The 25,503-nt window shown below is 37.3% G+C and overlaps 1 protein-coding gene across 7 annotated transcripts in view; it reads left to right on the top strand.

Moving 5' to 3' along the window:
- The window catches only part of WDR72 (WD repeat domain 72), a 128,809-nt gene that overhangs the window by 19,538 nt on the left and 83,768 nt on the right, over positions 1–25,503 (top strand). For 6 of the 7 annotated variants that reach the window (XM_075506002.1, XM_075506006.1, XM_075506004.1 and 3 more), the window contains 7 exons: positions 288–407; positions 2,330–2,475; positions 2,831–2,927; positions 5,927–6,068; positions 6,572–6,817; positions 7,377–7,597; positions 8,955–9,150. In XM_075506002.1, the coding sequence (XP_075362117.1) occupies positions 288–407; positions 2,330–2,475; positions 2,831–2,927; positions 5,927–6,068; positions 6,572–6,817; positions 7,377–7,597; positions 8,955–9,150 (1,168 nt within the window). The remainder of the gene's footprint in view (positions 1–287; positions 408–2,329; positions 2,476–2,830; positions 2,928–5,926; positions 6,069–6,571; positions 6,818–7,376; positions 7,598–8,954; positions 9,151–25,503) is intronic. The other variant, XM_075506005.1, reaches the window with a different exon arrangement.

Genomic DNA, 25,503 nt, shown 5'->3' on the forward strand with positions numbered 1-25,503 from the left:
TTACAGCAGATGCTATCTATGACCTGCCTTTAGTCCTTCTCCATATTCATTATCACTACTTTAAGTGAGATCAAGGTCTGAGCCATGCTGAGTGTCTTCTGTTTACATGGTACTTGTGAACCCTGTTGTCTTCCTATCTCACTTTTAATTAAGAATTATATGTTACTTTGCATTTTCAAAGTGTATGTTAACAAAATTATTTTCAGTGGTTTGTTTCTATCCTAAAAGTAAAAGCTAAGATATCTAGAATAAATTTTTGGGTTTTTTTTTTTCTCTGTGCTGTAAAGGAGAGACAAAGTGTGTGCGAGAAGGAATCAAAATCTCTGGACTGTATAAATTGTCAAGCAGTACGGTTTTGTACTTATACAGAAAGGCTCCTTCTGGTTGTGTCCTCCACATGCTGGCAGGTACGTTATTGAGCATTATACTTTCTTTTTTATTTTGTTAATAATTTTGAAAAGCTAATGTGATTTTTACATGTAGATACTTGTTTTTCTCCTCAGCTTAAAGAAAAAAAGAGTTCACTAATTGTCAGGTATAATAGTGCGCTGTATCCCTTCTCTGCTTATCTTAACTGCCTGACTGAGATCAAGTGTTTATTTTTTACTAATGTATTTCTGCTTTAAAAGTTTAACATGAAATTGGTGGGGTAGAAAGGGGATTACTTTAAGTATTAGTCAGTTTTAGAGCACTGGGTGCATTATGGTCCCCTCCACAGTGCATTTCAAAAGGAGACAAAGATGCACAAAACCTGTTTAAGTATGACAGAAGTAATCACAGTTGGCAAATCCTCGGTAACCAGGGGCCTTTGTTCCATCAGGGCCAATAGCCTGGGTTCCACTAGTAGAAGCCAGCAAAACTGAAGACCCCAGGCTATATAACTTGTAGCTGTAAGAAAATAAATGCATCATGTAGTTACTGAAACTGTTATTAGTTTATTTGAAATTTTAGTTAAACTGAACCTTATTGTAAAAATTCTGTATTTCTTTTTCCCAGTGTTATCACATTCCTCTTAAAATAATCCTGAATTATTAGTGCAGCATATGTACCTGATCCAAATACCACTGCTGTTGGGGGGCAGGAATTTCACATGCACCTGAGTCAACTTTGAATAATACAGTTGTAGGGTATCCTTGAGTTTTCTCTTGGGCTATTTAAAAAAGTCTGTAGAAAAGCATTTATAAAGAAATTCCATGTATAGAATGGATAGACTTTTAATGGAAAAATCTGTGTAACATGCATTGTTTTCTATTAGTTTCTATAATGTTTTTCAGCAAGAGGTGCATGTTTCTTGTAATATCTCCATTATGCATTTGAACACTTACATTTTACTGCTTAAAGTAGTGTTATAGATATGTCACGTTGGATTTTCAACTTTTATGTTTCAATGAATATACAGCTTTAAAATAAAAGAAGATGATGATCATCTTGCTGCTTAATTAGAAAGGCATGTGATATGTAGCATGAGAGATTCACATGTGTGTTTGGAGTGGCTCCTTAACCCACTTCTATAGTAATGAAAAAAATAGAGCAAATTAGCTAATGAATAGAAATTAGCTATAAATAATTCATAGAAATTCTCATTCTGAAATCTATTTCCTCACACTGCTGGAATAAATTATAAAAATGTGGCTATGAATAATTTCTCCATGTGGCCACTAGGAATGTGAACAAGCAGACAATATCCTAGGTTTCCCTAGTCGTATCCTGTTTCAGCTTAAAATGGGAAGGTCAGAGGAAGCAAACAAGTCATAATTTTTTACCAGCTATAGAAATGGAAGAGAGAACTCTTGCAAGCAAAGGGGATTATATGTTCTTTGCTTTCAATTAATTTGTGAAAAAGAAAAAACTCTATTGCGTCCCAAAGAAAAGAAAAAAAATTGCTTTAAGATATGTGCTGTGATTACACCAGCAGATCGTCTTTTAAAGAGTACAGACAGAAGCATTTATAGCTTCTATCCAAGTCCTCAATGTTATACTTATGTGCTAAATTTATTACCTACCTCTTTATAAGAAATTAATAGTCCAGTAAATATTAATAATGAATGCAAGGCAAAACAAAGTAAATCCCATCCCAAACCCCGTAATATAACAGAAGGCTCTAAGGTAGCTTTTTCTATTGTCAATTTCTTCACCTTTGAAATATATAATTTGATTCTGACTTTGCAGTAGTTTGATAGTATGAAAACTGCTTTGGCTTTAAAAGAGGTAGTCAAACTATGAAGAGTCGAGATAATGTTCTACTTTGATCCGTTGCCCCAAACCACCTTGAATTAAAATGAATGTGCTGATACTGTTTGTTTATATGTTATTGTTTTTCTGAGCTTAGGTCTATGATTATTGTGATTTCTCCTTGCTTTGTACTGAGTTCTGTAAAAGTGGTCAGTGCTTTGCTGGTGGAGAAGTACTAGCAGCTTACAGACTTATCATCTGGACAGAAGATGGCCACAGTTACATCTACCAGCTGCTAAACAGGTGGGCTCAGATGGGAAATTCACACAAAAAGTTCAGGTACAACATGAACTTTGCAAGGTTTATTATGGAAAATCTCTGCATGTTGCAAATGATCAAAAACCAGAACAAAAACACTTTGGCACTCAAAGATTTACCCTGAGTTGGACAGCCCTCGGTCTTTGTTTGACACAGCAGGGGACACAGAAATAAGATTAGCCATGTAGAACTTGGGCAGCTGGTGCTGTGATTTCAAAAAGTCGCTTGCAATTACTTATTCGGTAACTTTTAATTGAACTTGTGAATCTTGGATGTTACTGTTCTACTTTCTAAAAAATATAACTTTCTAAAGCTTTTAATTTTTTTTTTAATTATGCAGCGGGCTTTCTAAAAGCATATATCCTGCTGATGGGAAGGTGCTGAAAGAAACTGTTTATCCTCATTTACTCTGCCTTACTGGTGTGAAGGAAAATAAGGTAAATTCATAAAGGTTTACAGTGAGCTTCAAAAGTTCATTCATTATTTGTAGTTCATTCATTATTTGTTTACAATTACTTGAATGATCCCTAAAAAAATTGTTGAATTTATCAACAGATTTAATTAAATGAAAACAACGAGTAAGACTTATTCTTTCATTTTAAAATCTTTACTTACAAACTTGGAGATGCTCATAGCATATTTTTGTCTTAAATTCTGACAATATTTTTTTCACGGGGGGGAAAAATCCTGTATTTTCAGCTATAGATAGGCTAATTGTTGAAGTGGTTTTTTTTTTTTCTAATTTTGGCAAAAAAGGGAGAACTTTTTTAAGTTAAAGGTGGTCTGAAATAGCTTTAGAAGCTTTTAATTTCAAATCTGTAAAAAAACCAAAACAAAAAAAAACCCCAAAAAAACCCCAAAACACAACCCACAAGCAAAATGTAAGCAGGTTGCTTAGTTCTTGTTTTATTAAGAAATGTATGCGTGTTTCAGTGTAACTACATAAATAGGTTGTTTCCCATGTGTATCCATCCTAAATTGAAGGGGTTTGAACTTGTGACACTTTATCCAGAATACTGTTATCTTGAGCCTTCAGAGGCATAATCACATGCCTAACTTTCTTACACTGTGAGCAGACTGACAGTACCCACGATGCATAAAATTAGACACATGTGACTCTCTTCAGAACCATTGTCTCTGCTTGAAGAAGCCTCCATGGTTAAGAAAAGAGGAAGCTAAAAAAAGTAGGTGATCTTTATACTTCTGATTGAGAATTCGTGTTTAGCAGAGCGTGTCACACCAATTTCAAATTTAGAAGTTAGTGCTTAGACAAACTTGCTTAAGTGGACTCGGCTATGTTGGAAAACCTGCATCTTGACTCACTTTGAGTAGTGCTTTGTGTGACCGCAAAGAAATAGGTAAGGAAAAACAGTTGATCTAAAAGGTGGAAAAATTATTAGAATTAGGAAGTAGGGAGGGAAAGAAAAAAATCTGTGGCAGGGGTTCTTATTTGGCAAAAATTGAACAAAACCAAATGTAACAGATTTTTCTGTGCAGCTTTGGTTCTGGTTTTGTTGCTGTCTTATTGCTAATACTGTTTATGAAATGGCAGCTGTTGGAAGATGAGGATTTAATTCCTGCCTGCAGTTGCATTAGTCTGATGTGTATTTGCATGAGAACTCAAGCAGGTCTTTAAACGGTTTCTGAAGATATGCAAGGGAGACACATTTTTATTTGTACCCGAGTAGAAACACTGTCAAATATATACCTATGTGAGGTTTTCTAGTGTTCTTTTTTCTTTCTGTTGACAGCTATAGGCTCTTAGAAAGCATTTTTGTTGCATACTCTTGTGAAGCCTGACAGATTTAATTTTCAGTTGAAGGGCAATAACACAAGCCATTCAGCTTTTCCCCCAAACGCTGTGATCTAAAATCAGATAGGATAACTGCTGAAGGATGTCAAAAGGTCAGCTATCGTGAGGGAAAAGAAACAGCCAAAATACATGGCTTAGCAGATAATAGGGTTACAGTGGTGGTAGGAAGCTCATATATGCTTCCGCCAAAATGTATGCATTTTTTAAATGATGCCCTGCCCTTTTCTAATATTTCTGCTTTAATATTTACCTTACTACCCAAATAATTTTTATAGCAGATTTGTGAGATGACAAAACTGCCTGTGTGATCTGTTTTGATCTCCATTCTTAGATTATAAACTGAACCACATGACAGTACAGTTGCTTGTTGTGGAATTTACTCCCAAACTTCAATGTTGTAAATAAAATATATCCAACATATGAGGATGTTATTAAAATGTCTTGAAGGAGCAGAGTCAAACTGTGTCTACACTATCTAAATGCGATAGGTGGAAGAAAACAGTTTGAGCTGATGACCTTTCATCCACGCTATCTCCAGTATAGGGTGTGCTTTTGGGGTTTTTTTGGTGTGGGTTTTTTGCATGCTCCTGCACACAACTCCCAGTTCACTTTCATGCAAAAAGAATACTGATTTTGGTATTCCAGGACAGCTCCACAACACAAACCTAAGCATTCACTTCCAAAGTACATGCCTGGTGTAAACTGAAACATCCTAATGTAGACATACCTGGAGATTCCTACTTTTCTTGACTTTTGTGAAGGTTTTGAGGAACTAGAAGCCTCCCCTTAGACACCTCACCTGTTTTTAATAGTTTGATACTTGAGAATGAAGCTTATGTAACAACAAAACAGGGTGTTCTTGGCAAGTCACCAGGAGATTATCATGTAGCTTGGGTGTTAACTGATGTGGTGATATAGAATTATCTGTGGTGTTATACCTACAGGCGAAGAAAGCCTACAGACTTCTAGTCTTCATGAGAGAATAAAAACATGGTGTTTGAGATAAATATACTGCAATAAGTTTTAGTGTTGACTAAATGAAACTAGGTAGATGTCAGTAAGCCTGTTTATCAATGATATTATAGCTCTGTAGTATCTAACTTTTTCCAGATGACTGAATGATGGTGTTATAGACTATTACCTATCTATGTAAAAGCGTACTTCTTACCTTTCATTATTTGTAGTAATTTAAGCTATCATGACAGAAGCTTTACTGAATTTGTTTTGATGTGAAGATTATCAATGTTTTATTGCATTTTTTTTTCCAGCCTGATCTTGGTGCTTATGCTGCCATTTTTTTATATGCTGGTGGTACTGTTAATAGATTCTCCATTTAGAGATAGTAAACCTAGGGAGCCCTCCCATTACACTTTTCCATTTGAGATGTAGGCTTAGCCAAGGATACTGGCAAAACAGAGGTGATCTTCAGGGGGCTTCCACCAGGCAGAGTAGACCTGGTCTGTGACAGGTGAGGGTTCAACTGTTACTTGTTTTATATTTCTACAGCTTTTGATGTAAAAAAAAACAAAAACAAAAACAAAAAAACCCTCTGAATTTGCAATTATTACATTATTTTAGCAGCTCTTTTGTATCAGAATATTGATTTACTGTTATTTTTGGCAGAGTTTTCCTTTTGTCATGGGCTTCATGAATGAAAGAAAGGAGCCTTTCTATAAGGTTCTTTTTTCTGGTGAAGCTTCAGGAAGGATCACTTTGTGGCATGTTCCTGATGTCCCCGTGTCAACATTCGATGGTTCGCCAAAAGGTTTGGCAATTCTGTGCTCTTGATACCGTCTTTTTAATTATGTCTTTAAGTCAGTTTTCATGAAAACATAAATTCTCGTCAATATACTTTCACACTAGAAAGTGATGCTCGTTCATTCATTGTATGATGATTGCCTGTAGTTAGAAGGAGCAAGACACTAGCAAAGATGAGTATCTAGAAATTCTTCATGGAACTGAACAAATGAATGTTCCTATTTCCTTACTATCTGCCCACGAATACTTCTCTACCAAATGTTATTAAAATTTACTTAGCTGGTCCTGCTTACGGTTGTTCATAGGGAGGTATAAAATAAAGGATTTAGTGAGATGTGATCTAGTGTTGGAATAGCAACTGCTGACTTTCCATTGCTAGGCTGCAGAAAGGATAAGTTAGGGGGAGTGATGAAGAGGTGAAAATGTATCTTTTGCTTTGTTTGGATTTTTATTTTGTTTTGAATAAAAAAAATTTTAAAATTCCTGGCTTTTCCCCCCTCCACCCTCTAGAGATCCCAATTACAGCAACATGGACTCTTCAGGATAATTTTGATAAACACCATTCAATGTCAGAGGGCATTATTGATCATCTTTGTGCATCTAAAGATGGTATCGAAAGTGCAGTTGTCAGTTCCTCTGTATACATACCCAGTCTCGATAAGCTCGTGTGTGGATGTGAAAATGGGAAAATTTTTGTAACACTAGGTTTAAAAACTGCAAGAGCAAGACTTCTAGAAAACATATGTTTGCTGAAAGGTAAGTTTTAACAATTTTGTCCAAATTCATCTCAGTCAAGCACAGAAGACTGCGTACTTCTGACATCCCCTCCAGTGATCCCTGTCAAAATTCTCTGAAAAATAGGGGTGATGGTCAGGGATTGAATGAGGAAAATGGAAGATTATGATCTTCTTTCTCCCTCTGTTAGCTGATCTATCAGATCACAGCTTAGTGCTACCAAGGTGCTTTGCACTGTTAGAAGTCCTGGAATGGCTGTGGGGATGGAGTCACCTGGAAGTGAGATATGTGGCATGTCGTGAGATATGTGGCATGTCATGATATGGGCAGTAGTCATCTTTGTCATTTTCCCTCTAAAAGATCGTTCCGCCGAAGAACAAAAAGGGTACATCTCGGTAGACGAAGCTCAGAGTGCAGACCTTGTCCTCCCTTTTAGGAACATGTCCAGAATTCTTTGATCCCATGTAAATGATTGTTGTATTTAGTCTTTTGAATCTCCTGACTTTTAGCAAATCTCCTGTAAAATACAGAACATCTATTCTTAAAGAACAGAAATAATTTATGTACCCTCTTGTTTCAGATAATCTACCTTATAAGGTTCTGAACGGTCATAGTAGCAGAGTCACTTGTTTACTTTATCCACATGATAAATCAGTAAGATTTAATCCAAGCTGGCTGTTATCAGGGGGCCAGGATTCTATCGTGATCTGCTGGGATATATTTACTGGAAGCATCTTGCACCGATTTAGTCTGCAATCTGGTCCGGTGACAGAGCTCTTGCGATCTCCAGAAAACTACAAAGTAAGTAAAAGCATAATAAATAATGTCTCAAAAAAAAAATATCTCTATATACATGTATGTGTGTGTGCGTGTATATATACGTGAGAGAAAAAACTATCTGGCAGTACTTTCATCCTGCAGCACTTTATCCTTAATTTACATTCATTTAATTGTCTTGTTCGAAAGTTGCTTTTAATTTCAGGAGGTTGATTTCTTGTTAGTTTATAATTTCAGTGATTCAGGAAAAAATTATCCTGAACCAGTGACATATTAAATTCAAGCTCTTAACATTCTAATCAGCATTTTTAATATCATGATTGTCAATCTATATGTTAATCTGATTATCTCCTAACTTCTGAAGTTAAAAAGTGTAATCAGTAAGGCTAGGGGTTTGAACATAGTAAGAAAAGATTTGGACCAATAATATTTTAATCTAAAAGTGTATGCTTGATTTTGGTTCCTGACACATCCTTGTGGTCCTTTGCATGCATGCTTTTGTGTTTATGAGATTTAGAATAATTTCATATGTTTTTCTTTAAGTGAATTTTGAAGTAAAAATTTAGATTTACTGCACTGAATGCTCTATGAAACTTTGAGCAAATTCTGTCCCTATTGTATTCTGTGGGGCTGGGATTTTATCTTTTTTCCTCTTAAAAAGCCTGTGAAGACATATTTGAATACTTATGGCTGACTCAAAGTTCACTTACGTGCCAACATTTAGTCCAAAAGATGTTTTGCAGTGGCATAAGTTCTCAATGCTTGTAAGGCGCTCTTTAGCCCTTTTTCTGGAAACTAGGTAGGATTTAATGCCTGCCTAGGTGGTGTTTCATTTCTTTACAGGGCTGAATTTTTTCCATAGGGTGAATTCCTTTGTGCGTCACCAAAAATTACTTGCAGGAAGGGAAGGCTTTGCAGAATCAGATCCATACAGTGTGAAATGAAATTGTAACATAGCCAATTTTTCGTTAGAAATACATTGCCCTTGGCTTTTGTGTCATAAGACCTGACATAATTTTATATTGCACGAACAGCGGTTTGTTTTAAGGTAATTTTTTACTACTTTCTCTTCTAGGACAACTGCTACTGTATATTTGGTTATATAATCACTGCTTTGATAGGCTATTGTGAATAAATGGTATTTAAATTATTTTTAAAAAAATTGAAAAATGAGAGGAGATTATATGTTTTCCTGTCAGGAGGTCAGTTGTACAGCTAGCCTGTTAAAAAGTTGGCGATGTGGGCTGAAATAAAACATCACTTTCTAAAATGAGGATGTTCTGGGAAAGAAATCACTGGACAACTTTTACCGGGGTTCTTAAAATGATGTGGTTATGACTGCGGTTACAGAGTTGAAACTGAAGTTCTTCCCGTTTTGCAGTTAAAAGATCACAACATAGTGTGCTGTGTGTGCAGTGATCACTCAGTAGCAATTCTACACCTTCAGAAGAGAGTATGTCTCTTACATGCCAGAAAGCATCTGTTTCCTGTGAAGAAGATAAAATTTGACCCTGTTGAAAATCTGCTAATTGTTGGATGTGAAGACGATTCAGTTTATATTTGGGAAATTGAAACAGGTAATGAGAGGGGCTTCTTGTTCACTTTCCTTAAGTTTTGTTTGTCTGTCATGTGGTGTTATACAAACCTAATTGATAGAAGACCAAAGCAGAAATTACTAACACATTGAATATATTCATTAGAGAGTTTAAACATTTATATAAAACAAGCAAGAAATAAAATTTCCGTACGGTTCAAGGTATGTCGCTAATAAAATACAATAGCTTAAGTCAGATCCTGACAACCAGATGATTAGCTGACATTGCAGTGAATTGAGCAGAATATTTCTGGAAGCTATAAATAAAAATGTAGTTATTCTCTTTAGTTATTAAAAAGAATGAAATTTTCAGTCCTAACAATCCCAAGTTAGAGCACAAAGTTCTACTTTCTTCAGCAAAATCATAATCTGAGAAACCTTTTGGGTTAACTGATAATCAGTTAATAGTGGAAGACGATTGCAAAGCTCACAACTGTGTAGTTGGAAAACTAAAGCTGGGTGTTTCAGGTTAAACTGTAGATTCCCAGGAGATTTGAGAGTATAATGCTGATTCACAAGGGTAATAAATGTAGTTATTTGAACTTTGACAGAACTATTAGAAGCTGTAATGGTACTAGACATTACAATACAGTGTTTCCATATGATTCAGAGCTATGTGTCCTGGGAAGGGGGAACTGCACAATGAGTCTAGAACCACCGAAATGCACTGCGTATTAACACTGTACGAAAACATAGTTTTACTGATGTAATGCTGAGATCACAATTTGCTTTACAAATTATTACAGCACACTGTCTAGGCTGTCTGCTTTGGACAAAAAAGTCCCTTGTTTTAAAGTACAAAATATCGGTGTTTAATGAAGGACTTGGCAAAATGAGTACAGCATAAATTACAAGCCCATTGTGTTAGTAAGCTATTTAATATCATTAAGCTCCTGGCATAGGAAATGCCTTCTGGTGCTTATTCTTTTCCCAAATGTACCGTGTTGCTGCTTTAGAAAGGTTTAGAATAAAATTAAATTGAACTAACAATTATAGTCAGTTAAACCCCCTGGTTTTACACTGGTGTGTTTTTCTTACAGCTGCTCAAAAATATGAAGTTCTCTTATGAAGTTCTCATATTTTTGCACTATATTTTGAGATTTAAAAATTCTTTTAAATATTTTTGTTCAAAAACATCAATAAAAAATTAAGAAGAGAAGGTGTGACCTTAGACCGTTAGACTATATATAATGTTGTACTTATTTTTCTTTGCTGTCTTATTGTTGCTGAGTGACTATATGATGGTTTTGCTTAGAATTTTAACTTGCGTTGCACTGCTGGGAAAAACAATACAAGGTCAAATTTTCAAAAGTAAATATTAGACTGAGTTAGGGTACTCTAAATTTGTTATCCTGCTTTTATTTGTTGTTTCCTGCATAACTTTAAATTCTGTTTTCTGGTAAATATCTAAGATTCTTCTTATGTGTGTTCTGCTGTTTATGTAGATGTATGATATTACAGTTTTCAGTGCATTTTCTCCAGTCAGGAGGGGGCATGGGTTCTACCCTCCTGCTCAATTCATTCTGGAAGGTTTGTGGAACAGTACTGTCTTGGGATCCTTCTTCCTGTCTTGTCATTCCTCTAATCCTTTCATTTTACTAGTGTCTGTCAGCACATCTGCAATATTGCAAATTGTTACTTCCCTCTCCTCTTTTGTCCGCCCTGTAAAAGGAAGGGGGGAAAAAAAGGCCATCAGTGAGCTCAGGTGGCAAAGATGGCTAATAGCATCCTGGCTTGTATCAGAAATAGAGTGGCCAGCAGGACTAGGGAAGTGACCGTGCCCCTGTACTCGGCACTGGTGAGGCCACACCTCGAATACTGTGTTCAGTTTTGGGCCCCCCACTACAAGAGGGACATTGAGGTGCTGGAGCGTGTCCAGAGAAGGGCAACGAAGCTGGTGAAGGGTCTGGAGCACAAGTCTTATGAGGAGCGGCTGAGGGAGCTGGGACTGTTTAGCCTGGAGAAAAGGAGGCTGAGGGGAGACCTTATCGCTCTCTACAACTACCTGAAAGGAGGCTGTAGAGAGGTGGGGGTCGGTCTCTTCTCCCAAGTAACAAGTGATAGGACGAGAGGAAATGGCCTCAAGTTGAGCCAGGGGAGGTTTAGACTGGATATTAGGAAATTTTACTTCACTGAAAGGGTGGTCAAGCATTGGAACAGGCTGCCCAGGGAAGTGGTTGAGTCGCCATCCCTGGAGGTATTTAAAAGATGTGTAGATGTGGTATGTAGGCGCACAGTTTAGTGGTGGATTTCGCAGTGCTAGGTTAACGGTCAGACTCGATCTTAAAGGTCTTTTCCAACCTAAATGATTCTATGATTCTGTTTCCTCTCCAATGTCTTCTGTTCCTAAAGGTATTACTAGATCTCATTATTATTTCCCCCGTGTAATGGCAGCATGCAGTTTGTCTATGCAAATAGTATTTCTGTTAACAGTAACAGTAAAAGCTGTAAACTATATCTGCCCCATACTTTATGTTAAAGTAAATAAAACAGTAAGAAAAAAAAAAGGGAAATTAATTTGATTCTTATCATTGCCTAACTGCTTGTTTTGTAGCAATTGCCCGAAAGTCACCTTTACTAGTGGTGAAGTATTAAAGGTAGAATGGAAAGATATTGTACTAGATCCCTGTTGTAATTAAGGGAAACTAGAACAGGCATCTAAATGTTCAGCAATCGTTAATAAATACACATGTTTTTATGGAGACGTTTGTAAAAATACTACTAGTCTCCAGCTGTTCTATCTACATCTTCATTGCTCTTTTAAAACTAACATTGAAAATAGTCAAGAAATTTAGGTGTGGGAAATGTTGATATAGAATGTTTTCTTTTATTTCACAGCTAAAAAGGACATTTCTCAAAAACATGTAACTGTAGGTAGGCTGTTTCCTAAGTACATACCAACTTGAGAGACATCCTTGAAGGTCGTAATACCTAATTGTTTATTAGCATTTCTTGTTCAGTCATCTTTTAACTAAAGGATTAGTATGCATTTGAAACTCTGCAATAAAATTGTGCAAATAGATGTAATAAAGGACCACAGAATGTTTTGTTTCCTTACAAATCTGTTGTCATAGATTTGCATCAGTTATTTTCTATCAGAACTTAATCACTTTGTTTAAAAAAGGAAATAGGTAAGATATTAAGCTCTAAAACACTGATGTTGAGCATGTAATGATTATTTTTCATACCTACTTTTACGATGCATTTGTTATGGATCCATCATAGTCTGTGCTGTTGCTGTATTTGTAGGATACAGTGTAACAGCTCCTCAGGTGCTCCTATGATGTGAATTAAGGTTAAGGCTCACAAGGTGGCAGGTCTTAATGTGCCTCTTGACAAAACTTGGGCTTGACAAGGCTTAGGCGGGTGTACTCTCTGCTGGGTAAAAAACTGGCTGGATGGCCGAGTCCAGAGAGTTGTGGTGAATGGAGTTTACTCCAGTTGGTGGCCGGTCACAAGTGGTGTTCCCCAGGGCTCTGTTGGGGCCAGTCCTGTTTAGTATCTTTACCAATGATCTGGATGAGGGTATTGAGTGTGCCCTCAGTAAGTTTGCAGAGGACACCAAGTTGTGCGGGAGTGTTGATCTGCTTGAGGGGAGGAAGGCTCTGCAGAGGGACCTGGACAGGCTGGATCGATGGGCTGAAGTCAATTGTATGAGGTTTAACAAGGCCAAGTGCAAGGTCCTGCACTTGGGCCACAGCAACCCCATGCAACGCTACAGGCTTGGGGAAGAGTGGCTGGAAAGCTGCCCAGCAGAGAAGGACCTGGGGGTGCTGGTTGACAGCCGCCTGAACATGAGGCAGCAGTGTGCCCAGGTGGCCAAGAAAGCCAATGGCATCCTGGCTTGTATCAGGAATAGTGTGGCCAGCAGGACTAGGGAAGTGATCGTGCCCCTGTACTCGGCACTGGTGAGGTTGCACCTCGAATCCTGTGTTCAGTTTTGGGCCCCCCACTACAAGAGAGACATTGAGGTGCTGGAGCGTGTCCAGAGAAGGGCAACGAAGCTGGTGAAGGGTCTGGAGCAGAAGTCTTATGAGGAGCAGCTGAGGGAACTGGGGTTGTTTAGCCTGGAGAAAAGGAGGCTGAGGGGAGACCTTATTGCTCTCTACACCTACCTGAAAGGAGGTTGTAGAGAGGTGGGGGTCGGTCTCTTCTCCCAAGTAACAAGTGATAGGATGAGAGGAAATGGCCTCAAGTTGTGCCAGGGGAGGTTTAGACTGGACATTAGGAGAAATTATTTTACTGAAAGGGTGGTCAAGCATTGGAACAGGCTGCCCAGAGAGGTGGTGGAGTCACCATCCCTGGAGGAGTTAAAAAAAAAAAATGTCGACGTGGCACTTCAGGACATGGTTTAATAGGCATGGAGGTGTTGGGTTGACAGTTGGACTAGATGATCTTACAGGTCTTTTCCAACCTTAATGATTCTATGATTATATAATGACATTGGATTCTAAGGGGACTCAGACCCCATAGTATGTCATTGCAACACTTAATTCCCTTCTTAAAAAAGAAAGAAATAAAAAACCAGAACCCAAACAAAAAAAAGCCACTCTAGCCAACCAACCAAAAAAAGTCAAAACTTGAAGCTGAAATAACTATGCTAATGACATGAGAGAGTACAATTTAATGTCATAGCACAAAAATTTAATTTAAAAGTTTAATTATTAACAAAGCTTATTTCTAGAGCTGTAGAGGCATTATGAAGAAATACACTAGTTCATATCAAGGCATATCTTTAGTAGGACTTGTGTTGCACACTAGTGTCTGCAGGAGGATAGTGTACAGCAGTTCTTGTGTAGTGCACTAAGGGGGGTTATGTTCTGTACTTTCACACTTTTAAGATAAACATAATATCTTTATTTTCTTTGTTTTAGGTTTTTCATGGAAAGAGTGTATTCTGGTAAAAATTTTGAAGATATACTTATCCGACGTAAAAAAAAAAAAAAAAAATTGTGCAAGTTCCCAGCTTTTTACTTTTTTAGCCTTTCAGTATTCTTATTACTGCATGGAACGTATACTGTTAACCAGAAATAGTGCTGACAAGGCATAGGTATTCGAAACTTCTGGGGCGAAGTAAATAATTGCTAAATAATTTACTCTGTCATTTTTAAATTTAAATTTTTGGCTGTTGATTTAAAGAAGTCATGTGTGTAGACCTGAGAAAAGGCAATTCCATGTGTGGTGTTAGAGAAGGCCAGGTCTGCACTGCTCAGAAAGGTATCTTGCAGGATTGAGTGGTACTTAGGCAGCGTATGCCTTTGAATTAACTCCTGACAGTGGGGATACTTTTATCCCCACAGTGTGGTGCAATGAGGTTCTTCCTTTGTGTAAAAACAAAGAAAAACCCCAAAAACCCACAAAACCAACAATCACTTCTTCTTTCCTACAATTCTGGACAGTAAATATTGTGGAGTGAATTCAGTGCTGATGCTGTGTGTGCTTAACATGGAAAATGACTTTGACTCATTAATTCTATAGAGATCCTAGGCCAAAATGCAAATTGCTGTGCTCAACAATACAAGAACTAATAGTTTCTATCACCATACAACGCCCAAGGCAGCCCAAAGAAGTTAAGGGTCTGGAGATAGAATTACGTCTCAGATGCAACTTTATTTAATACAGCTAGATAACTTCACACTAAAATATAGTGAATTCTCTGTAAATAAGTGAGATTTAATAGTGCAGGACTGTAATGGTACCATAGAGACAAAAATTGGAGTATGCTTTTAACTGTCTCTTATTTAGCTGTAAAAATGCTGCCTATTTAAAAATTAAAAGTGGAAGTAAAATTGATGCCACTGCTCATGAAAGGGTGCAGATAGTTAAAAGTGTGGTTTTTAATTGCTGTTTCTGTATATTTTGTTACTAGTATCAAGCAAGAATGAAAGCCTCAGTCAGTACCTCTTAAGGAATAGCTGGAACACAAGAAGGGATGCAGTTATTAGCTACATTAGCAATTAACAAATTTCTTTTTTTGTTCCTGTTATGCACTGGTAACTAAAACATGCCATCTAGGGTGAATACCTGGGAAAGCCTTCTAGGATATACTGTAGTTGGTTTAATGTGAGTTATCTGTATTGCAGGAGAACACGAGAGGTCATGGCGTTGATCCTTGAAATTGGCCTGACCTAGATCAAGAGCTATGTAGATACTTCAGTGCCACTCAGGCTGACAAAGCATTGTTCAGATATATGGGAAAGATGTATACAGCATCACAGACAAACCTCTGCAGAAACACAGCAGCCTTTCATTATGATTTTCATCTGTTGGCAAATGAACAGGCAGCCATACATAGCATCGCTTGCCTATACAGCTACCTGTGAGCATGTTCCCTGACTCAGTTAAATAGGAAGAAGTTTAAGTGGTAGCTTTGTGCTTGGATTCCATTATGGAAATGGACATAAGATAAAGGTTTTGTCGTTTCTATAGTCAAAAAGTGTTTCTTTAATTTTTCCTCCAGCTATGCAGTTAGCTTCATGACTGAGGCTTTGCCTCTTTAAGTGAAAGTCAGTAGAGGACCTGATTTTGTGTCACTCATATATCACTGTTTGCAGTTTAAAAAAATCTGAACAGTGTTACTGTACTAGAGTTAATGGATAACTGGGAAAACAGCCAGTCTGTTTATAATTTCAGGCTGTGGATTAAGGAATTTCCATGAATATTTCAATATTTACACTGTTGTAGAGTCAGCAATAATTCTGTTGAATTTGACAGATGACTATACAAAAGTTTAGGGACATCTAGTACCTATGACTGTCAGTTATACCAATTTAGCTCCAAAACTGTCCTTCCACCAGGTAGTTAAGAGGATGACCCCTTAAGCAGATGAAAGACTTCATTATGCATAACAGTTCATCATCCCCATCACTGACACACTTTTTCAAAAAGCATTCTGAAGTCTTTAAAATATTTAAGTTGCCTTTTAGCAGGCTTTCACAATAGGTTTTTTACACTTTATGGGGTGGGAGAAACCTTGTCACACGGATTAAAATCTAAGCCGGTACTACTTCACATACAACTTGTTTACACCCTCTCTTCATGAGATTGCCAAAGATACCTTATTTTACGTGGTCAATGGGAAGTTGCCCGAGTACAATGGGCTGCCTTTATTCCAAATAAATAGGCATTTCAGCATAGTTTGTGCTGAAATGTGTTAAATACCAAGAGTATAGTTGACTTCAAGTGGAATTTACCTTATCTAACTTGAGACTCCTATCTATACTTAAGACCTCTACCTATGAGCTAGTAGTTGATGTTTTTGTAATGAGCAGGAGGAAGTAGGAATAAGTAAAAGTCTGTATCTTTTCCCCATTGACTACAAGGGGAGTCTAAAGGAGGGGAGGGAAGCAAAGCTAATTGCCTGCTGCTATTACAGGCCTAGAATGACATAAATTGAATCCCATCCTTTTAGTCCTTTTGGTTTACAGAACAAGGTAAAATGAATCTAAGTTTAAATGTTGTTATTGCACATGCATGTGGGTAGTGATATAGAAAACAATACAGAAGCCATGAACTAATATCTGTGTAGTTTAATGTATTTTGCCTAAATTTTAATATATGGATATGGCAACTTTCCATTACAGTGGAATATCTTTCCATGACAATAAATATTGATCTAATAATACATTTGGAATATTAATATAGCATGTGTACAGGATATGTTCCAAACTTATGTGTGCTAGAAGACAAATATGAAAATCAATATCAAATTTTATTCTAATTAAAGTGCAGAATATTTCTTCCAATAGCCACCACTTGAAATCCACTTCAATAAGGAAATTAGCTGTTATCTATATTGCTTTTACATTTTCCTAAGCAATTGATATCTTTGCTTTTTTTTTTTAAAAAAAAAGGCAAATATCAGTATGATAAGACGTAGTAATAAAAGGATCAGGTTTTTTTCTTGCTGTATACAGCATATGGCAGCACGTCTACCAAGCCACATTTCTGTCTAATATGTGTTGAGAGTGAGGAAAGAGAGAGTGGACTTCAAAGAGCAATCTTCCTTGCTCAGAGGTAGCAATCTTCCTTTATCAGAGGTAGATTTAGTCTTTCAATTAGTACTAGTTTTATATGAATTTATTCTTTGAAGTTCATCATGCTTGCAGAATGAATCATCTACTACTTTCCTGTTATTTTTTTCTGCCTTGCAAGTCTTGTTCTGTTTTATTGTTTTACAACATGCTTAGTGTGATTTTAAAATTAGAATAACATCACTTAATAAAACTTCTTGTTCAATTATCATAATAATATGTAGTTAACTTTACACTGGCTACATTATATTTTTCATACTTGCTCAGGGAATGCAAATGTTGAGAATTTTCTTGCATGATGCTAGCCCCAACACAGAAAAAAATTTGAAACGTATGCCTAAAGAGTATTTCTGCTGAGGTCAGATCTCCTGTATAGTCAAAATTAAGTGTATGCTTACAATCTCTACTAGAAAAGGTCAAAATCATCTATAAATAATAGTTTGGATTTGTGTAGTTAACCATGTTTTTGGAAGATTGTGTCCAGTTAAGTCGTTCAGATGGCAGATGAAATAGTTTGAATAGAGTATGTAAGATATTAAGGCAAGAAGTAATGAGATGTGTTGGGGCATTAACTGCACTTCAGTTTGAGAAGATGTGGTGGCTTAGTCATCTTAGAGGCTTCTTATCTGAATACACTGGGGATGTCTTGCATTGTTGTGTGTGACACTGTCACTACTGTTATCGCTAATATGCTATATTAAATTCAAGTACAGATACAACTCACTTGCATTCATGGTATCAGTGTAAAGAGTACCCCATGTGACGAGGGAAATCTGTCCAAAATGCAGAAAGCCGCCTCCTCTGATCTTTTTCAGAGGACCACTAAGGATGCTTTCACATGTTATTGTAGTAGTGCCATTATAATTTTTCACCACTTGTTTAGAAGCTGTTTTTTAAAAATGGTTTGTGAGCTCTAAAACCAAAGTTCAAAAAACTTTGTATCATATTCTAAGCCCCTAGCCTGGGGGATCTTGCTTTCTACATACAAAGGGACAATTATTTTTTTTTATACACAAAACCTGATTTCTTAATTTTACAAAAGCACTGAATAATCTGAAGGATGATCCAGTCCTTCAGGAACAAGAAACTCCATTAATTTTTCTGATTGAAAATATCTAACACATTTTTACAAAATGCTTTAGATAAATTATTCATATATCAATTTCAAATTCAATACAGTTTTTTTTCACATTGTGCTTGCTATCTGTACAAGAGCTGTGATGATCGTGGTGATTTTTAGTACATAATCTGTGTTTCTGTTAATGGCAGTGCTGACTTTACTGTATCTGCTTGAAATGTGCACTGCTGGGAAATATAATTCATAAGATGATATTTGATTACAATGTTATAATAAGCTTTTTATGAAGTTAAATACCTGCTTGACTCTTCCGTTTTTGATGACTGTCCTCACATCTGAATTGTTTATGGATCCTTATCTTTTACTTGTTAATATTCTGTACCATTTAATTACAGAGAGGACAAATTAATTAAAAATAAAGGACATAACTAAAGTTTTCTACTTAAAATTGAATTGCTGTGATTATGACAAAATAAGGATAAAAACATAGAGATTATTGAATTACAGTTATATAACTCTACACTTAAAAGATATGTTTAAAGGAAAAGTTTATGAAGTTAAGCTTTGAAAAGCTCAGTGATGTTAAGACCATTTGTGCAAATCTAATTGCACAATCTAATTTGTGCAATTCTGCCTTGAGTTTTCTTTTCATGTTCCTCTGAACTCGAGGACAATTACTAAATATCATATTTTGTTCTATCCACACTGTTTAATGTGTGTTGCTTTCCCTATTTGTGCCCTATTTGAATCCTTTTCTGAATATAATACTTTCTTGTATTTTGCCATATTGGTTGTCACAGTATCTGAGTGCTTAGTAACAATATTTCTGCCATTTTCCTGTCCAGTGCAGAAGCATTACGATTGTCTTGGCTTCTAACTTCTGCATCTAAGCAAAGCAAGAATCCTAAAAATTACAGTGCTTTCTAGAGAATTATTCTTAGAACACTCTAGGTGTTACATAATTTTAAAAAAACATGTTTTAATGTATACAATGCACTGGAGACTTGCATAAAAGTGCCTGCTACCTCAATTCAGAGACTTTCTTTGCTATTACTACCTGTCTTTGCAAACTTAGCATTATGTTGAGAGTTATACATAATTTTCTACGTGTGTATAGCTTGGTTTTTTAATAGAGGTAAGTGAAAGGCTATCGCTTCCATTCACTGTAATAAGATTGACTCTCGGTCGTCATGTGGGATGGATTCTGTATAGACCTCCCTTGCTTGAGCAAACAGAAAAGGTAATGGTGCTTCAATTAAAATTGTCATTGTGGTGGGAACAAGACATCAGCATTGACAGTGTATTTCACAGAAGTGTAATGTTCAGCTTTGAGTCCATACTTTAAGGCATGAAGATTTTATGAAACACCCAGAATCACAGAATCGTATAGGTTGGAAAAGACCTTTAAGATCATCAAGTCCAACCGTAAACCTAATACTACCAAGACCACCACTATACCATGTCCCTAAGCACCTCATCCAAATGTCTTCTAAATACCCCTAGGGATGGCGACTCCACCACTTCCCTGGGCAGCCTGTTCCAATGCTTGATCACCCTTTCAGGGAAGTAAAATTTCCTAATGTCCAGTCTAAACCTCCCCTGGCGCAACTTGAGGCCATTTCCTCTTGTCCTATCACTTGTTACCTGGGAGAAGAGACCGACCCCCACCTCTCTACAACCTCCTTTCAGGTAGTTGTAGAGAGCAATAAGGTCTCCCCTCAGCCTCCTTTTCTCCAGGCTAAACAGTCCCAGCTCCCTCAGCCGCTCCTCATCAGACTTGTGCTCCAGACCCTTCACCAGCTTCGTTGCCCTTCTCTGGACACGCTCCAGCACCTCAATGTCTCTCTTGTAGTGAGGGGCCCAAAACTGAACACAGGATTCGAGGTGCGGCCTCACCAGTGCTGAGTACAGGGGCACGATCACTTCCCTAGTCCTGCTATTCCTGGTACACTGGAAGTACACTGTGGCCAATGGCCACACTATTCCTGATACAAGCCAGGATGCCATTGGCTTTCTTGGCCACCTGGGCACACTGCTGCCTCATGTTCAGCTGGCTGTCAACCAACACCCCCCAGCTCCTTCTCTGCCAGGCAGCTTTCCTGCCACTCTTCCCCAAGCCTGTAGCGTTGCATGGGGTGGTTGTGGCCCAAGTGCAGGACCTTACACTCAGCCTTGTTGAACCTCATACAATTGACTTCAGCCCATCGATCCAGCCTGTCCAGGTCCCTCTGCAGAGCCTGCCTACCCTCCAGCAGATCAATGCTCCTGCACAACTTGGTGTTGTCTGCAAACTTACTGAGAGTGCACTCGATCCCTTCGTCCAGATCATTGATAAAGATATTAAACAGAACTGGCCCCAACACAGAGCCCTGGGGAACACCACTTGTGACCGGCCGCCAACTGGAGTAAACTCCATTCACCACCACTCTTTGGGCCCGGCCATCCAGCCAGTTCTTTACCCAGCGAAGAGTACACCCATCCAAGCCATGAGCAGCCAGTTTCTCCAGGAGAATGCTGTGGGAAACCGTGTCAAAGGCTTTACTGAAGTCCAGATAGACAACATCCACAGCCTTTCCCTCATCCACTAGGCGGGTCACCTTGTCGCAGAAGATCAGGTTGGCCAAGCAGGAAGACACCCATGTGTTTCATGACTTTAACATGAATGATAAATGGTTTGAAACACTTTTGCTGAGAAACAAAAAAAATCCCACCACCTTAAGGTAGCTGTCAAGCATAGAAAACTTAGTTCAAGCATTTAAAAACTACACAGGTATCAGTAAATGAAAACAAGCTTTTAATGAGATTGGCAGCCCCCATAAAATATGCAGTGTCTAACATTAGTCAAATCCATCTGTATTATCACTTCTATTGCAAAAAAAATCTTTATAAAAAATAGACAAGAGTTCAGAAATACTCTGAAAATATTTCTTGCAATGTTAATGTTACACTGAGTAATTTAAGCTGTTACATAAAACCTCTTCTATTTCAGAAGCATCCTTGCTGTGGAGAAAATGGAATTACTCTGTATAGTGGTGTTATAGATCAAACCTTTGATCATATTGATGGTCAAATATGCTGGCACATTTTCAAACACTGTTTAAAGGTAATTTGTATGTAGTTATATATGCTCCAGTATTTTTATAATTGGTGCCAGCAATAATAAGTCTTCTAAATCTCTGGTAAACTGTATAAGTATCACATGAAATGCAGAATATGTGGGGTTTTGTTTTGGGTTTTTCTAAGTAGACCCTCATTTAGTATGTCTGACAGCTTTTCTCATCTCAGAAAGAAATCAGTGATTAAACTGTTTAGAAGACTAAGGTTTAGGTTTCATCAGGTGGCTGCGAGGAAATAAGATTTACAGTTTTAATGAAACTCTTAGAACTATATCAAAGTAAACTAGGTCATTAATTTACTATATGTTAATGCCTTGATAACTGTAGAAGCAACAATAATTATACTTCTGTGACCCTTTTGTCCTTGCAAAATTTAGTGATTTACAGTCTCTTTTGATATATTTTTCATTTTCCTTTTCTCTCCTTCTGTCTCTCCATCTCTCTCTTTCCTTTTCTCTTCAGGTCATTGGTCAGAATTAGATTTGAGTGGGTGAATGTGGCCTAGCTGATAAATCCTGTGGTTGTGTTTCATATGCTGGAGGCTGTGGTGTAGTTAGGGTCAAAGTCATAGCAGTCACTAACTTTTTGGGTTGGTTTTTTTTTTTTTTTTTTTTAATGAACTCTGTATAGCCTAAAGATCTGGGCTGATGCAAAACTCAGTTTTAGAGTCCTTGGTAACTACATCTGGTAAGTCTTCTGTGAAACACACTGTATGCATACTACATGCGTATTTTTTTACATGCTTGGGAGCAAAAAAGCCTGGCTAACAAAGTTTGCCTGTAGGGTCCTATGACACTGGTCAGAAATCTAAGTCACTTATATATTTGCAGGAGTAAGATGCAGTAACTGTGAAATGGTTTTCTTAGGAAGGGGCACCAGGTCGATCTCTATGCAGTTTATCTGAGTAGGGCAATGAACTTCATCTTTAAATGATGATAAACCATAAATCTTCAAAAGTGCCAAATGGTCAAATTGTGATAAGTGTTACTTGATAGAAATGCCTATGAAGTTGTTTTAGTGAACTGTTGTTAGACCTTTGGATAGTAAAATTAAACTTTTGATAAATTGCCATAATTTGTATGAATGAAAACATTCAAGGCTTTTGGAGAAATGCAAGTTTTTCAGGAAGTGATGGTATATGACCAATTGCTTCATTAATTTTTGTGTGTTTTTTCCAAGACTCTGTGAAATTTGAATAAAATTTCTCTTGTTTCAGTCTAGCCCTGTGCTCTAAAAAACGTCCTGTCATTCAGTCAGTCTTGTACACACACTCACAAATTCTACGCATACTCAATTCGCACCCACACAGTATCTTTGCTTTCCTTCATCTTAGAATTACACAATATAATATTGGTAAGCAATTTGTTTAAATAACAGATTTATCTTAAGTCACGTACATCTGTGAACGCACCCAGAATATGGGCCCTGAAGTCTGCTTGGTTATACAAAAAACACTTTTGTGCGTACTCTTTCTGATATTAGGACAAGTAGGTCTCGCTTGATATTCCTAACAGTGATCTCTCAAACAGTTATATTGCACCTAATTTCATCATCCCTTGTAAAACTGTAAAGAATAGCCCTTACAAAACTATGGCTCAAATATTAAGTACCCTGTTGCATTACTAGGAGTTAATTGAAGACTGAAAGGCTCGTACCTCCCCTGAAGGGAGCTTTTCGTATTTGGAAAAAGGCTCTAGTGATTTAGCTCTTCTGTTCTTAGATCATGGTCTGACCTTCAACATTAATAGTCAGGGCAGACACCATGTGGGTTGAGATCTTCTTGATTTCTCCCCCCCCTCCACCTTCATGCTTAAGAGCCATCCTTAGAGAAAGCAAGAACCTGCAGGGAGGGAGTTAACCCAGCTGTGCACTATTGAACTGAGAGAAGATAACTTCTTGGGCCAAGAGTACTGTAACATTAAATAATTTCTGGTTTAGACAGTCTTTCTCTAAGAAAGCAGCTCTGAAGAAATTCAAGGTATGTTAAAGGTAACATATATGATGCAAATGATAACATGCAATAAGATGGAAGGTTGCCATTTTACTGTAGTTTCTCTGTACCTCTTATGCTGTCACTTAAATCCCTTTCTAAAAGACTTAAAGGATGAGGAAACATTGGTTAGCATTTTGAAAATGTGAATGGTTCAAAATAAGTCCTAAGTGTGAATATAGATGCTATGTGGAAGTTTGGGGGTGGTGGTGGTGGTGTTTGTTTTAATTTGTCAGCCTTAAGTTAAGTTTTAACTAATATTTTGCCTTTCTATATGGCGTCTTATAATTATACGTGTAAGCTTCAGGTCACTCTGTAGCTTGCACTTGAATATTACATAGTTATCTAACTTTGAGTCATTGTTCAGTAACCACTTAGTGGTGTAGAATAATAAAAGGTTGTGGAGCTTGGAAAAGCGTCTCAAACAAAAAGCAAAGTCATCTTTTGCCCAGTCGGCAGAAGCTAAGGCCACACTCTTTTATACTGAGAATAGTCAGGTAACTTTATATTCGCACGTATACACACTGGCATACTTTTATGTACTTTATGTATACTAGGCAGAACATGTATGGAGTTTAGCTGTATGTGTCTGTGTTTAAAAGGATGCATTTCTTACCATTGATAGTTGATCTTCATTCTTATTTTATTATTAATAACAAAGTAAGGTTATATATTTAAAAAAAACCCACAACACAACAGTGGAAACGAGAACTGATTGATATGGTCAGTGCAGTTAGGCAGAAGAGTTCATATCAGGGAGGGTTTTCATTCCAGCCATTAAGGGACAGATTCTCATCCTCATTCCATGTTTCAGATGGTAATAAAGAAATAGACAGAAACTGCTCACATCTCTTCCAAGTTCAGAGCTGGTCACTTCTTCCGTTCAGCCCAGTTTAGCCCATTTACTGTATCTCAGCAATTCCCGTTACAGGATCATTGTCCTTTGCTGTTTAGAAAACTGTAGATGGAGTCAAGGAGAGAACAGGGGAGTTTTAGTGTCCCTTCTTTTGGGTGTTGTGTCTGCAGCAGAAATCCTGAGATGAGGACTGGCTGCATTGGAGAACTGCTCTTTTTACCTACATATGTAAACCTGCATTATATATGATATTCCAGTAGTTTTCTCTGTTCTTCATTGCTTTCTTTAGCTGAAGGATATTCTGACAATAGTTTGTTAATGGTATTCTGGAAATGTATATTCTGAAGAATGTCAGTAATGTACAGTAGTTGGACTACATGACAAATCTCCTAAATGCAAAAATCATTATGGAGTATCTGCCAAGACACCCTACATGCTCCTGTATACAGTGCTGTAGTCAGAGGGCATCTCCGCTGTTAATCTAGTCCTATATGTAAAATATCCTTTTAAAGATTATTAGATTATTAATAGGCTGGGTTTTGTTTGATCTATCCCATTTCTATTTGTTAGATTGCATTTACTTTTGTCTTGATATTGGTTGGAAATATATATGCTCACTTAATGCAATGTTTGTTCCATCTGTTTTGGGCCATTTGATATTAGAGTGGTAGCACTAGCAGGAGAAATTTTTCAAGCAAAGTGCTTGATCACAGTCTTGGAGCAGGACGATAAACTTGTAAAATTGAAGCATCTTCTAGCAAGGAACATAACATTTCTGTTTGCCTGACTCTACCAGCATAGAAGAAAGTGGGTGGGAGTTTCTTTTCAGATGATAATAGGTATTTACAGGAAGGAAGATCTTGACAGAAAATAAAACAGATCTTGGCAGAAAATAAACCAGCTAATATTACAGATGATGCTTGTTCTGAAAAGTGAGGTTTTTGTTTTGGCTACTAGTAAAGAAAAGGATTTGTTCCTTGACCACGTGCTCTTTTTAAATAAAATCAATTCTGAAACCATTTTTCATTCACAGATCACCGTTATGCTGTAAGATTCAGCTGAGTTACTAGGTCACAGCAGCACTGCAATATTGAGGATTTTCAATACTTTAGCTGTGACAGCAAACAGAAAGCGCTGGAGCCTGGTGATATGACAGGTCATGTGATGTCAGTGAATACCTTGTCTTGAGGCAGGATAATATGTGTGACCTCCCCAGTAAAAATACATCATTCAGTAAGAGCAGAACCTGGAGAACTGTGTGGA

Source organism: Mycteria americana, chromosome 6 (assembly GCF_035582795.1).
Source record: "Mycteria americana isolate JAX WOST 10 ecotype Jacksonville Zoo and Gardens chromosome 6, USCA_MyAme_1.0, whole genome shotgun sequence".
Taxonomy (NCBI): domain Eukaryota; kingdom Metazoa; phylum Chordata; class Aves; order Ciconiiformes; family Ciconiidae; genus Mycteria; species Mycteria americana.